The 14,756-nt window shown below is 35.5% G+C and overlaps 2 protein-coding genes and 1 pseudogene across 3 annotated transcripts; all 3 read right to left on the bottom strand.

Moving 5' to 3' along the window:
• Positions 1–3,280: 3,280 nt before the first annotated feature.
• Positions 3,281–4,469, bottom strand: LOC132188527 (uncharacterized; annotated as a pseudogene). Its single transcript, XR_015912713.1, has 2 exons — positions 3,664–4,469; positions 3,281–3,556 (listed from the first exon to the last, which is right to left on the bottom strand). The product of XR_015912713.1 is annotated as an uncharacterized LOC132188527 (transcript).
• A 1,274-nt stretch (positions 4,470–5,743) lies between these two features.
• On the bottom strand, positions 5,744–7,412 carry LOC148585105 (uncharacterized). Its single transcript, XM_088517473.1, has 2 exons — positions 6,801–7,412; positions 5,744–5,842 (listed from the first exon to the last, which is right to left on the bottom strand). The coding sequence occupies exons 1-2, from the start codon at positions 7,410–7,412 to the stop codon at positions 5,744–5,746; spliced, it is 711 nt and encodes a 236-aa protein (XP_088373599.1).
• Positions 7,413–11,814: 4,402 nt separating this feature from the next.
• On the bottom strand, positions 11,815–13,122 carry LOC132186673 (uncharacterized). The gene is made up of 2 exons (XM_059600675.2): positions 12,363–13,122; positions 11,815–12,240 (listed from the first exon to the last, which is right to left on the bottom strand). The coding sequence occupies exons 1-2, from the start codon at positions 13,011–13,013 to the stop codon at positions 12,133–12,135; spliced, it is 759 nt and encodes a 252-aa protein (XP_059456658.2). The 5' UTR covers positions 13,014–13,122; the 3' UTR covers positions 11,815–12,132.
• Positions 13,123–14,756: the final 1,634 nt, after the last annotated feature.

The following is a 14,756-nucleotide window of genomic DNA, read 5'->3' as shown; positions in this document are numbered from 1 at the left end:
ACCTCAGCCCAGCCATGGGGGTGGCGCCGGCCACCCCCAACCGGCCCTTGGGGGGTGGCCGAAGCCACCCCCATGGCCCTAGGGGGTGGTTCGGCCACCCCCTAGGCCAAACCCAAAAAAATTTAGTTTTGGGTTTGGCCCTAGGGGGTGGCTGAGCCACCCCTAGGGCCATGGGGGTGGCACCAACCACCCCCAACCGGCCCTTGGGGGGTGGCCGAAGCCACCCCCATGGCCATAGGGGGTGGTTCGGCCACCCCCTAGAGCCAAACCCAAAACTAATTTTTTTTGGGTTTGGCCCTAGGGAGTGGCTGAACCACCCCCTAGGGCCATGGGGGTGGCGCCGGCCACCTCCAACCTGCCCTTGGCCACCCCCATGGCTGGGCTGGGGTGGCCGGCCACCCCCTATGGGGAAAATGGGATGGCCAGCCACCCTATATTATTAAATTAATTTTTTAAATTTTTAATATTTTATTTTTTAAAATATATATAATATTTTATTATATTTTTTTAAATGAAACATATGGCGAGATTTAGACCGTTAGATAAAATCCAACGGTCCATATTAACAAAAAAAAGTCATCAGCAATGGCTGGGGATCCTGATCCCACTAGACACTAGGACAGAATGCATGCTAACCAATTAGGGATTAGACAGAAGCTAGCTTCTTTTCTAAAGATGTAGTAGCTGTGTTATATATAGTGATGGATCGATCAATCATGTCCATTTAATTTGTGGATAATGTTATATACAGAATGTAGTGCCCAAGTCCATTTCACAAAAATCAATGGTGGAGCCAGATGCATTTAGCATTTAATGGTTGGGAAAAGACATTAAACTTTATCAAGATAAATGGCGTAATACATCTAACTTTATAATAAAACATAAACTTCCCCCTAACTTTAGTAACTTTAACATGTCCTTTGTAACTTTAGTAATATGGCATTCCATTCAATTATGCCTCCTATGCTTGGGATTGTAAGATCCAACCTTTGATAATCTAGCAACATTCATGACAAAGTTAAAGTTGGTGCGTCCATTTAATAATGTATATAACGTCAATGTTGACACTTTTTTGAAAAAAATTTAAATTATATAAAATTATATATATCGTTAAATGCACTAACTTTAAATCATGACTATAAAATAAATAATATTTATTTCATTTGAAATTAAAAGAATCATTGTCTGTATTATATGCCTGAAGTTGTGCGTATTATAACATTGAAACAACGAATATATAATAAACATTAGATAATATAACCTTTTTTTAGAATTTATTCCAATGCAGTTTTTTTAACAAAGTAATGAATTCATTATTCCAATTAAATCAACAAGTTTGAAAGAAGATGATAGAGTTCAATCATTTTTTTTTTTTTTTGGGTATGATAACCTTTGCCCTAAGGAAAAAAAAGAAAAGGAAAGAAAAAGGAAGTAAAAGATGGCTAATTAACTTTAGTGTCCTTTTACCCTTGATCCTATGAATGGATTTCTTCGGCCTCGACAGCGTACATGCAATTGCTTTACTTTTGAGCCAACCGAAATCAGCTCTGTCGGCCACGAGGGTTCGTATGTGGGTGTGGCATGTCCAGGCCAGCTACAAATTAAAGTGTATATATGTACGGTGTGTGAAAATGAAGAAATAATCTGCATAAAATTCTATGATGGAGAAATTAGATGATCATAAATCCTTCACAAGCCATGCATGCACAGTCAGATAAAGTATTTGCTGGCATATATTGGTAAAATTTTCAGAAACCCTTTTCGATTTTAATGAATAGGAAATCGAGTCAATGAACAAATTAAGCTAATTGCTTGAAATTTCGGTTTCCAAAACTATTTCCTAAAGTTCTTTATAAAGTTAGGCTGTGTTTGTTACCATGTTTTAACTTTTAAGATGGTTTGCTTTGTTTTGTTTTGTTGTGTTTTTTTTAAGTATTTTAATTTGACATAAAAATAAAGCTGTTTTTGTATTTTTATAAATATTTTGTGTTTGAGTTTTTAAGAATAATTAAAACTGTTCATTTATCTTTCCTGTTCCTTTGCTTTAAAAATAAGAGCCCTCTCACAATTTTTGGTCAAATTGTAAGCAATATGAGCATGCAATTGCATGCACTAAATCTCAATCACTCCTTTGAAGGTTTTCTAGTTTTCACACACTCTCGATCTTCTTTCACATCTCCGTCATCTCTCTCTTTTGAGTCTTTTCTTTGTAAGTTTTCAAATTATATGAAAATATAATAAATATTTGACGATATTCAAACAGCCAAAGTCAAAAAATATTTTTCAAATAATTTTTTAGGTGTTGGGTGGCCTGCGAGCCACCCCTAACCCCTTGGGGGTACAAGCCACCCCAAGGCGGGTTTGGGGGTGGCCAGGGGTAGCTGCCCCACTGCTGGCTGCCACCCATTCAATTTTTTTTTTTATTTGATTTTTAATTAAATTAATATTTTGAAGTGAGGTGAAAAAAGGTTAACATGCATGGCAAAACGGTAAGTTTTGAGACTGAATGACAGACGTTAGACATTTTGAAGAAAATGTAATGAAATGGCTTATGACATCTTTTCGATTGACTTAACGACTAAAAATTCAAAAAAAAAAAAAAGTTCAGGATTTTTTTTTTTCTGGATTCACACGTTGACTCAAGGATTTATCATAAACTTTCCCTTATATATATATATATATATATATATATATATGTGTGTGTGTGTGTGTGTACTTCAGAGAGGACATAGTGACTTGTTTAGCATATTCCTTACATTCCTTACTATTTGGGTATATATATATATATATATATCCATTGTTATTTTTGTTTAGAATTTCTTGTTGGAGAGCTTGTCCATTTTTCCGTATTTTGATCATTGTAACCCTTTCCTAATTTGATTTAAAAAAAATACTCCTCACACCATTAGTCTGTATACTTCAACTTCAACGTTACTCATCTTGCCATCACAAACGTAATCCTTGATGATTTCAGAGCATGCTATTGGCCGTAGTAGTAGTATAACTGCACATTATTAATGGCCGACACACCACAGCCCCTTATTTTTAGCATCAGAATGTCTAATGGCCCAACGGTCTCATAGTTGGGTAGGGCCTAAAATTTTCTGCTATCGTTTTTTCTTCTTCTTCTTATAGTGAAAACGGCATTCTATAGTCGACACTCTATTATTAAGTTCACTGAACACTAGTTGAAATGCTACCAGAAGTTTAATTAATTACTAAATTCATAAAGCATTTGCTGCTTCACAATCAAATAAAAAGCATATATTATCATACCAGATTAGATTAAAATAGAAAGTACAAGGTCATGAAACATAACATGAGAAACATGGTTGCGACGACTAAAACACCAAAATACCATTCAAATATACTTTTTTGGATCAATTATCGCACAGAGTTGTTGCCTCTCGAAATTAAAAGACCAATAATAAGAAGCAACAGTGCCTTCATTCAACATCTTGAATTACTCATTAACAGTATAGATCCGATCCTTCGGCAAAAAGACATCAGTCAGAACAGTCTTCGATTGCAAAGAAGCCACGAGCAATTTCACACCCTAACAACATATCAGATAAAGTAACAAAATACTCATGATCATGTGTAATAATATCAGTGGCAGTGCATGCAAATTAAAATAGAGAGAGAAAGGGATTAATGCTATACCTCATCCATGCCGAAATTTACCACCTTCTCCTCAACAGCCCCTACGTCGATCAGTGACATTAAATTTGCTAAGTAGAGAGATAGCAGAGATGGTGGACATGGGCTTGACGTCAAGATTATCCATAACCATGTAAGTAATCAACCCTTTCACGTAACCTCCCTCACTAGAGGAGGAGGCTGCCTTGTTCTTGTTGATATCCCTTGGTGGGTACTCTACGTAATTTACCTCTCGGGTCATTGGATTCCTGCACCTAGGACAATGTGCTCTAGGGTCATTAGCTACGGACTTACAGCTATTGCTGCAGCTGCCACACCTATAAAATTTCATGTCTGTGCATGAGTGCTCAACGTAACTTTGCTCGGTGGTCATTGGATTCCTGCACGAAGGACAATTTGCTCTGGGGTCATTAGCCACGTAATTGCAGTTGTTGTAGCCGCTACACCTGTAAAATTTCCTGTCTGTGTCTGAGTTCTCAACGCGTGGCAAGAGGAGAGGGACTTGAGCACCAGAAATGGCTATTTTTGGGTTTAGCAGAAAGTCTTTGTCTTGGTCTGGCTGAATGTAAATATCGCTCAGATTCTCTATGCTCTCGTACAGGCTATGCAAGCAGCCTGCCATGTTTTTCTTCTGTAAGAGCCTGGTGACAGTCCCGACCGGCAGAGTAAAAATGCTAAAGAGGAAATCAACAAATTGCTTGTCTGCTTCCGCGAAGAGGACTCGATGGCGCTTTGTGTCTATCAAAAGCTTCAGGGTTACCTTGGTTCCTGCCATTTTAGGTATTTCAATGCTAATTAAAAAGGTTTCAGGTGAGTTAGCTAGTGCCCTCCATTGGCTTGGCTGTGACCCTTTTTATAGTCTTTAGGCTCTACGGATCAATGGATACAAATTAATGAGAGATTCTATATATGTCCAACTATACTGAAATACATGAAATTGTATAATACGCTTGAGATCATGTATATATATATTAAAGCGTGGTGCAGGATTACATAATAATATGATCACTATTAAATTACTTCAATCATTAAATTATAATATACCATAACTTATGCACCAAGGAAAGAAAAAAAGAAGTAAAAGGCATATAATAACTTTTGCATTTGAGTGTATATAAGGAAAGTTGCTTTTCAAGAAAAGCATGCCTTTCTTTTCCACCTTTCTTTTCCAAAAATTTCAATGAGCTCTTTTCTCACTGTTTGCCCAAGCTTTTTTTCGAATTTTTTGCCCAAGCTGGATGACATAATAGACAAAACAAAATCAAGGCTGAAAACACAATAGGATTAGAAATTAACCCCTAGTACGTAGCTTGGTTGCCAAGAAACCAAAAGAAAATTTGGGACGTCCGTAGCAAGTATTTCTTACTTTTCCTTTGTGTTATACTGTGTCAAACAGGATGATTCAAAAGGAAGAAGATGAGATGTACTAGAACACCGACCAAGCTTTATCCTTTTTTATTTTATTTTTTAATCCCTGTAATTTATTTGAAAAGTTAAGATACTAATAATCTACCTTTTTATATTTTTGAGCTATAATATTTTCAGATTATCTATACATATGTGATAGAGGGACTGCATAGGCTGATCAAGTGATTAATTAGAATGAAATTCCGGACACCAATTATTATTATTTTCTATTTGGGCTTCAGTTATATATATTTTCCAACTTGCAAAGGGACAGTAGAGCCCCTCGAGACGCGGACATAAATTGGCTACAATAGTGACGTATTATTTAACATGTGAGAATTAATCACATGTTTTTTAAGAGCATTAATATAAAAAAAAAATTCTGTCATCGAAACTCAGAATTATCCTCGGCAGTTGCAGGTTATAATTAACTGAAGTTTACTTATTAATTTGATAAATTAAGCATTTGCTGCTTCACAAACAAATAAATAAAAAAACATAGTTCCACACCAGATAATATTGGATTAACATAGAACATAAAAGAAGGTCATGAAACAGAACATGATAAACATGGTTGCAACTAAAACACCTCAATACCACTTTCATGGAGTTCTTGTAACTTGAAATTTAAAGACCAATAAGAAGCAACAACAGTGCCTTCATTAAACATCTTCAACTACTCCTCGTTAACAGTACTATGGTTTCGATCCTTGGGCAGGAAGACATCGGTCAAAACAGTTTTTGATTGCAAAGAAGCCACGAGCAATCTCACACCCTAGCAACACACCAAATAAAGGAACAAATTAAAATAGTCATCATGTGTAATAATAAAGTACAAATTAAACATCGATCGCATGACTAAACCTCGTCATTTTTTCTTTTTCTTTAACCAGATCCTTTCATGTTTTATTAGACATTTGCTGCTTCATAATAATAATAATAATAATAATAATAATAATATATAGCTTATGAAAAAAACAGGGCAAAACAAAACGAAAGATGATACTCTAAAATTAATAAACAATTGATGAGTAGTTGGGCGGTAAATTAACGTGCATGAAACATGAATGCTGGAGGGCCATGGACTTGGGGATGGATTGGCTATTTCCCAATTCCAAAATTTGTATCCTTTCATATTTTGATAGGAAGGAATATAAGGTTTTCTAAAGAAAATAAAAAGTAAAGGAAAAAGATCGCTTCCAATTAATCATTTCGAGGGAATCGGCCTCCAATTGATGTTTTTAGCAGTGATGATTTGCCTTACGGCATTTATATCCTTTCATAAAGAGGATTTTAGCTTATTCTAGAAAATTAATTATTACAGAATCACTTATTAATAAGAAAATTGCAATCATGCAATTATTACAAAAATAATTCCTAAAAATAGAGAGATTACAATAATATACAATTATTATGATTATATATAGAAGAATATAATTAGGAAAACTTTCTGGGATCCAATCATAATATTTCTACTATTGATTTTTTTTTTTTCCTGAAATAATTGAGTTCCAAATGAAAGAGTAGAACCCTATATATGCCCATGTTTTTAGCCCTTTAGGTGATATCTGCTATTACATTCCGACAAATTGCTTCCAAAAATAAAAAATAAAAAATAAACCTGATAGCAAAAGAGGCATTCGTTAACAGAACGTAAATGAAGCTTTGATACATATAGATCGAGTTGTAATTATGCACAGAATTGGAAAAGCAAGGAGGAATGCAATACATACCTCATCCATGCCAAAATCCACCACTTTCCCCTCAACAGCACCCACGTCCGTGACATTAAACTTGCTAAGTAAAGTGATAGCAGAGATGGTGGACATGGGCTTGACGTCAAGATTATCCATAACCATGTATGTAATCAACCCTTTCACGTAACCTCCCTCATTAGAGGAGGATGCCTTGATATCGCTTGGTGGGTCTACGTAACTTATCTCGGTCGCCATTGAACTCTGGCACGAAGGACATATTGCTCTCCGGTCAATAGCCACGTAGTTGTGGTTTCTACACGTATAAAATTTAATGGCTGTATTTGACTGGTCAACGCTTGGCAAGAGGAGAGGGACTTGAGCACCGGAAATGGCTACTTTTGGGTTTAGCACAAAGTCTTTGTCTTGGTCCGGCTGAATGTAAATATCACTCAGACTCTCAATGCTATTGTACAGGTTACGCAAGCAGCCTGCCATGTTTTGCTTTTGTAGGAGCTTTGTGACAGTTCCGACCGGAAGAGTCAAAATGCTAAAGAGAAAATCGACAAATTTATTGTCTGCCTCAGCAAATAGCACTCGACGGCTCTTCTTGTCTATCAAAAGCTTCAGGCTTACCTTAGTTCCTGCCATTTTAGATCGGTTGATGATTATGAATATCTTCGACACTCGCGCAAGAGGACGTACGGCTTTATATATATATCGAGGCCAAGGGATCCGGTGCTTGAAATATAGAATATTGTGGCAATATTATGATAATATTTTGAGAATATTAATTACGATAATATTCCTTATTTCTTTCCATGCCTGGCTCAATCATAATTGATTATTTCCTAATTTTCCTGATTTAATATTTGTTGTATTTTCATTTTTTACTGATAAATAAAGCTGTACAACGGATAACATGTGAATTGTTACAATCTACAATTCAAAAGTACACATGATAAGTAATCTGCAAAAACAGTGATTTGAGTTCAAAACAACCGATAAAAGCAAGGCCCATTATCTCCATTATCCGAAGAACAACCGGAAGACTTATACATAAGAAGATCAAGTAGATTAATAAAGAAGAACCGGATAGATTTATGTATTGTTGGGGAGTGTGATTTGAAAATGCAAGTAGAAAAATCTATATTTTTAAATTGCGAGGGTGCATTTTTTAAAATGCATAATTGTAAAGATTAAACAGCGATTTAAAGGCCAAATGATAATTTTATCAAAACGGCGGTTTTTAAAATTGGTGTTTTTTAGATCAGACGTTTTAAATTTATTATTTTTAAATTATATTTTTTTGAAATTGCAAATCCAAGCAAATCCTATAACTATATCTGCAGTGTCATTTGAAATGTTGTTAGTGGAGCACGCGAACGGAAGAGTTTGTTTCATCTTCACGTTTGTTGCTGACATGGTAGGTGCTGGAGTCAATGAATATAATTGTTCGACGGGTATAAGTCCAGTTAATTAAGTGGCCTCTATTGGCTTGCCTGTTACCCTTTATAAAGGCTATATGGAATTCACTCTTGGAATTGAAGTGAATTCTTTTATTACCCTTGGCATTAGCTTAGCAGTCACGATTCATGAACCTCTGGAACTTGGAACAATCAAATTTACCCATGTACTCCCCTCAAACTACTACCTAATTGACAATGTACTCCGCCAAACTTTCAATTGTGTTAATGTCCCCCTCAAACTATCAAAACATTGTCAATATCCCCCTAAAATAAATTGAAGTTAATTATGTTTTTTTAAAAAATAAAATAAAAAAAATTTTTAAAACGATTTTTTCTTTAAACAGAAATTTTTATTTTCTTAAACGAAAATTGTTAATTTTTTTTTTAAAACAGAAAATTTTATTTTAAAAAGTTATAAAAATATTTTTCATAACACAAAAAAAAAAAAAAAAAATTTTAATTTTTTTCTTATAAAATGGATTTTTTTTTTTTAAAAAAATTTAAATTTGCCACCCTTTGGATTTTATTTATTTATTTTAGTTTTAGGTTTTTTCTAGAAGTTTTAGTATTTTTTGTTTTTATTTTACTAAGGAACATTGACAATTTTTGGTAATTTGGTGGGAAATTATCACAATTAAAAGTTTAGGAGGGACATTATCAATTTGATGGTAGTTTGAGGAGGGTATATGGACTTTCCCTAATAAACTTTCTGCTGCAAGGGACTGTTGATTCACTCAATGTAAAATCCGTTCAATTTTGGCCACAAATTAATTAGAGAATTATGTGTACTGCTTGAAGCAATTTAAAACCCAATTGGAGTTCCGTGAAACCCTAAGCCCCCCCTCCAGAGCGCCGCTGCCTCAGGGGAGGAGGGATGCCCGTTGCTTGCATCCCTCCTCCCTTCTTTGCTTCCCGATTTTTGTTTTAAGCTTGTTTTTGTCTTTGGTGTTTTCTGTTCTGTTGTGCTTGTGTTCTCTCTCGATGGGTACTGCTTTTGGGGGTTTTCACTCAAACTCTCCCCCTCCCTATTTGTTTGTGTGTGTCACCAATCTCCTTCGCGCCTGCTTCGTTGCTCACCGCTCGTTGTCGGGTCTTTTCATGCGCCCCTCCTGCGCCAAGCTTTTTGTGTCACCTTCCGCGGCGGTTTCCGGGCCAGCTCGCGATCGGCCTCCTTCGGCTGCCGTGACCCGCTTTGAGTGTTTTTCACGTTTATTTCCCTATATTGTTGTTTTTCTGTTTTGTATTTCCTTTGAGTTCCCCTGTATTTGGTTTTTTTTGTTGTAATTTCTTTTCCTGCATTAGTTTTATTGTTCCCTTTATTTCCTTGTATGGTTTTATTTATGCTTGTAATAAGGCTATCTCCTCTTGCTTTGTTGCGCCCGGTTGTTGCCAGTTATTATTGGTCCAAACTCTTGGCTTGTGGATGTGAACTTTATCCTGGCTTTCGAGTCGAGGAGGATGAGTATTGGCTTGGGGGTTTTCCTCTCAAGGCCGAGGAATAAGTGCTACCTATGCATTAGATGGAGTCTGTTTGATGCAGATCTGAGTTTTAAACCTGATATTTAATCATAGATTAGCGGATGCTGTGTTTTGATTGATTTGGTCTGTTGTTGATGACTGTATCTTTAGCTTCGGCTATGATTTACTTCAAAGCTTTTTGCTCTGTTTGTAAGAGCTTTAGACTCGCAACTTTTATCAATGAATGAGTATGATATGTTTCAAAAAAAAAAAAAAAACCCAATTGGAGTTTGAGTCTTGAAACAGTACTGTTGATTTTCTCAATGGAAAATCCTTTCAACTTTGGCAACAAATTAATAAGTGATTTATGAGTAGTTGTTTCAGAATGTATTGAATACGGAAAATGATCTTCTCCATTTCAAATTTTTTCTATTTTCTCTATTTAATGCATTTTGAAGGATAGTGCATTTAGTGCACTACCATTATTAAAGCTTTTGGACAACACTACCTTTCAAAATGTACTAAATTGAGAAAATGAAGATAATTTGAAATAGAGAAGATCTTTTTCCATTGAATACGGATCCAGCTTATGCGCTGTGGTAAAAACTACAACACATCTGCTGTAAAACCAACCAAGGGTACTCTAGATTTAAAAAAAATCCTTTTTGGTTAAACGTGGTTGTTTTTATTACAAGCAAAATGTCTCAAGCATAAGTTGTGAATTCACGCTGTTTAAGAGGTAGCTTTTCAAGCTAAAACTTTTTTCTCAGTTAATCAGAACTACTAATTATCTTCATCAGTAATATCAGTTTATAATTAACAGAAGGTGACATGACTGAAAGTAAATGAACACCAAAAACTTGAAATCATGACTTGTATTCTAACTTGGACGAACAATCGCACAGGGATGTAGCACCTAGTAGTTAAGCAAACTGATTTTCTACGTACTCTAAAATCTCATGATTCATTCACAACGATCATTCCCTTGATTTACTCATTCTGATAGAAAATATGTATCATATTTCCACACATATCCGTTTTTAATTGACCCATCTGTTTTAATGATTTTTGTCTGCCTATTCTTAATTGAGGAACAGGATCCTCTCCAGTCTATTATGGATTAGAGAATACCCTGTTCATAATTAGGATTTCATCTTAGAAATCTTATGGCCACAAATGGGACACATATCCCACTAATAAAAATAATAATAAAATATTATTTTAAATTAAAAAAAAAAGAAATTAATAAAAAAATTAAGAAAAAAAAAAGAAGGGAGCCACCTCCAATGGCCGGCCAGGGGGTGGCTCCGGCCACCACAGACCGGCCTTAAACTTGGCTTTTGGGGGTGGCCGAACCACCCGAAGCCACCTCTTGCCCCAAAGGGGGTGGCCGAGCCACCCCCAAGGCTCTTGGGGGTGGTTCGGCCACCCCCTTTTTGCAAGATGGGGGTGGCCGAACCACCCCCATAGGCCATGGGGGTGGTTCGGCCACCCCCTGGCCGGCCATTGGGGGTGGCTCAAGCCACCCCTTACCCAAAATGGGCCCTTCTTTTCTTTTTTATTTTTTTTATTTTTATTTTTTTAATTTAAAATAATTTATTATTATTATTTTTATTAGTGGGATATGTATCCCATTTGTGGCCGATAGAATTTCTGAAATGAAATTCTATCCATGAACTGGATATTCTCTAGTCCATAACGGACTGGAGAGGATCTTGTTCTATTGATTGACTCTTCTGTTTTAATGATTTCTGCTAGAAGGAAATTTCAATCAAAACAGTCTTCGATTGCGAAGAAGTCTTGATCTTTTTATCCCTTAATTACTATTTATGTCATTTTTTCCTAAAAAAATCAACATCAAAACATTCTAACTTTTTTCACTTGTTAATATCACCTCAACCACTTTTTAATATTATTCAAATAATAAAATCACTATAAAATAATTTTTTTTTTTCATTTTGTCAAATAAAAAATTCAAAATTTAATATCACATCAATCATTTTCTGCCACAATGAAAAAGGAAAAACCATTTGCCAAATTAACAAGGCTATTGTCATGCTGGTTTCAGCCAATCAAATTTTACCAAGTTAATTATACCCCCAACGCCTCACTTGAGAGATGATCCATACTACGAATTATCTTCAGCAATATCGGTTTATAATTAACAGAAGTTTACTTACTAATTTAATAAAGCATAATGCTGCTTCATAAACATAATAAATTTAACATCAGTAACACACCAGATTTGACTCAGATCGATGGAACATAAAGACAATCATGGAACAGAATGAGAAACATGATTACAACTAAAAGAACACCAAATTACCAAATGATCACTGATTTTCAACAATACAGACTTATTTGCTACAATCTGATGATTCCTTCACAAGAACCAATCCCCTTGATTTACTCATTTTGATATGGATAGTGAATCATATTTCAACTTATTCATCATTCTTAATTGAGTCGTCAATTTTAATGATCTCTGCCGGAAGAAAGATGTCAGTCAAAACAGTCTTTGAATGTAGAGAAGCTTGGAGCAATTTCACACCCTACCATCAAACCAGATGAATCAAGAAGCAAAATAGTTATAATTTGTAATCATGATATTTTACCAAAAATAATAAACAACTTACAGGCAGTAAAAGAAGCATTTGGTAGTTATAAGCCATACCTCATCCATGCCGAAATCGACCACTTTCTCCTCGATATCCTTCACATCAAACTGGGAAAGCAGAGTGACAAGAGAGGTGGTACAGAAGGCCTTCACCTCCATATCATCCATCACCATATATTTAACCGTCTCTTTCACATAACCTTCCTCGCTAGCGGAGGATGCCTTGATTGCTCTTGGCGGGTCTATGAGTGTTACCATCCGCCCCGTGTTTTGGTTGCACGAAGGACAAACTGTTTGTTGATCGTAAGCCACGTGAGTGCTACTAGCGCAATCACATGTTACGTTGGAAGCATAGAACGGACTGGCCGGACTGGCCGGACAGCCATACAATTGACGGAATGTTGACCCAAGGTTTGGCAGTAGGAGAGGGACTTTAGCACCGGGCATGATTACTTTGGGTTCTAGAACAAAACATTTGTCTTTGTCTGGTTGGATGTAAGTAGTACTCAGATTTTCAATGCTCTGGTAGAGGCTTGGCAAGCAGCCTACCATGCCACCTCCATCTTTCAGAAGCCTGGTGACAACGCCGACCGGCAGAGTGAAAATGCTAAAGAGAAAATCGACAAATTCCTTGTCTGCTTCAGCGAAGAGCACCCGTTGACTCTTTTTATCTATCAAAAGCTTCAGGCTTACCTTTGTGGCTGCCATCTTAATTAGGTATATATGTCAATGATTATAAATCTTCGAAAGGATTGAGTATGGCAAGAGCCCTCTGTTGGCTTGCCTTTTATAGTCTTTTGGCCTACACAGAATTCGCTCTTGCAAGTGCCTTCATATGAAAGCTACGCTTTCCATTGGCATCCCAGCTCCAAATTGTGCAAAGTACCCATTAGAATTTTCAGATCTACATAACAAAATCAAGCTCTGTGTTCTTTTTCTTTTTCTTATTTTATTTTATTTTTATTTTTATGATTTAACAAAATTGAGCTCGTTCCAAAAGTTATGGGGGACCAAACGTCTTTCTCATTTTTCTTTCTTTATATCTACTATGGAATCAGATTAATGCATTTGATCAACACTTATGGGTCGCATAACAAATTAATTGGTTGTACGTAGACCCAATTAATTAACAAGCGTTTTTCGTCAGTGTCATGCATGGTAACCAAATAGCAAAAGTTGGTTAAAAAGAAAAAGAAAAGGACCAAAAAAAGAAGAAGAAGAAAAGTAATCCTATAAAGTGTGTAGGTGCTATGATGTGATCGACATTAATTTGTAGGATTACGGAAAGTCTCAATGTAGCATAGGCCTAAATACATAGTTCTATATATGCCCATGTAAATGAAATACGATCACCATGTGTATTGTACGATTGAAGTTGTGTATACTATAACCTTGAAACAAGGTACAATAAGTGAAAGATTCAATCTGAATTTTCTTTATTATCATATAATTCCATTCTAATCAAATTTATAAGTACTTTGAAACAAAATGATAAGATTCAATTATTAAATTTTGAGATAGAATAATTTACGCGCTGAAAAAAAAGAGTAAAAGATATATGCTTTGGAGTGGCCATACGAAGTGGCTCTTCAAGGAAAAGTAAGACTTAGCAGCTAAGCTTTAGGATGAAATTGATCATAGATATTGAGAAAAAAGAAAAGAAAAGGCAACCTAAACATAAAAGAAAAAGAGGAATATAAAAGAATTTTATTTTTTTTATTTAAAAAAAGATGACAAGATTGCATGTGATAACTTATGCGCTAAGACAAAAAAGAGCAGAAGATATCTAATATCAATTCTTTTGATTTAGAGTTTGAGTGGTTATATATATGGAAGTTGCTTTTCATGGGAAAGCAACAGCTAGCTAGTACGTAGTTCACCGTCATGAATTTCTTCGACCTGGTGCGATTGCTTTACTTTGTCGGCGGATGAGGGTTCGTCCGACATGTTTCTTGCATTTTAGCTTGACATTGTAGAAATAGTAAAATAAATGTTTCCCAGCAACAAAAGTAATTGAAAATTAAGAAACAACCTGTATAAAATTCTATGGTGGCCGGCCAGAGAAATTACAATCTGCAGCGTATTGGCACAATTTTCAATAACCATTTTCATCCGTAAGGAATAGTGAATTAAGTGCTCTAATAATTAATTGTTATTGATTACAAGGAATTTAGATAGGTAATTATAAAAAGACTTTTATAAGATTGGTCTGTTGGACAAGTGAATGGGTGGGTGACAGGATATTGGGGATGGGATTTGAGAAAATCAATTATAGTACTTTTTGAGTAGAAAATACTACAATATTCATTTCGTATAAGAGAGACCACAAAATTCTACAAAAGTATGGATTGACTTGCTATCAATGAAAATGATTAATTCACGTCTTTACATCGTAGCTTTTTTACCCACATCGTTTTCGGCCCGTTAGAAATCAGACATAGAAAACGAAGA

Source organism: Corylus avellana, chromosome 6 (genome assembly GCF_965113065.1).
Source record: "Corylus avellana chromosome 6, dhCorAvel1.hap1.2, whole genome shotgun sequence".
Taxonomy (NCBI): Eukaryota; Viridiplantae; Streptophyta; class Magnoliopsida; order Fagales; family Betulaceae; genus Corylus; species Corylus avellana.
Note: the sequence above shows the minus strand (reverse complement) of the source record. Positions and strands in the feature narration are given on the sequence as shown.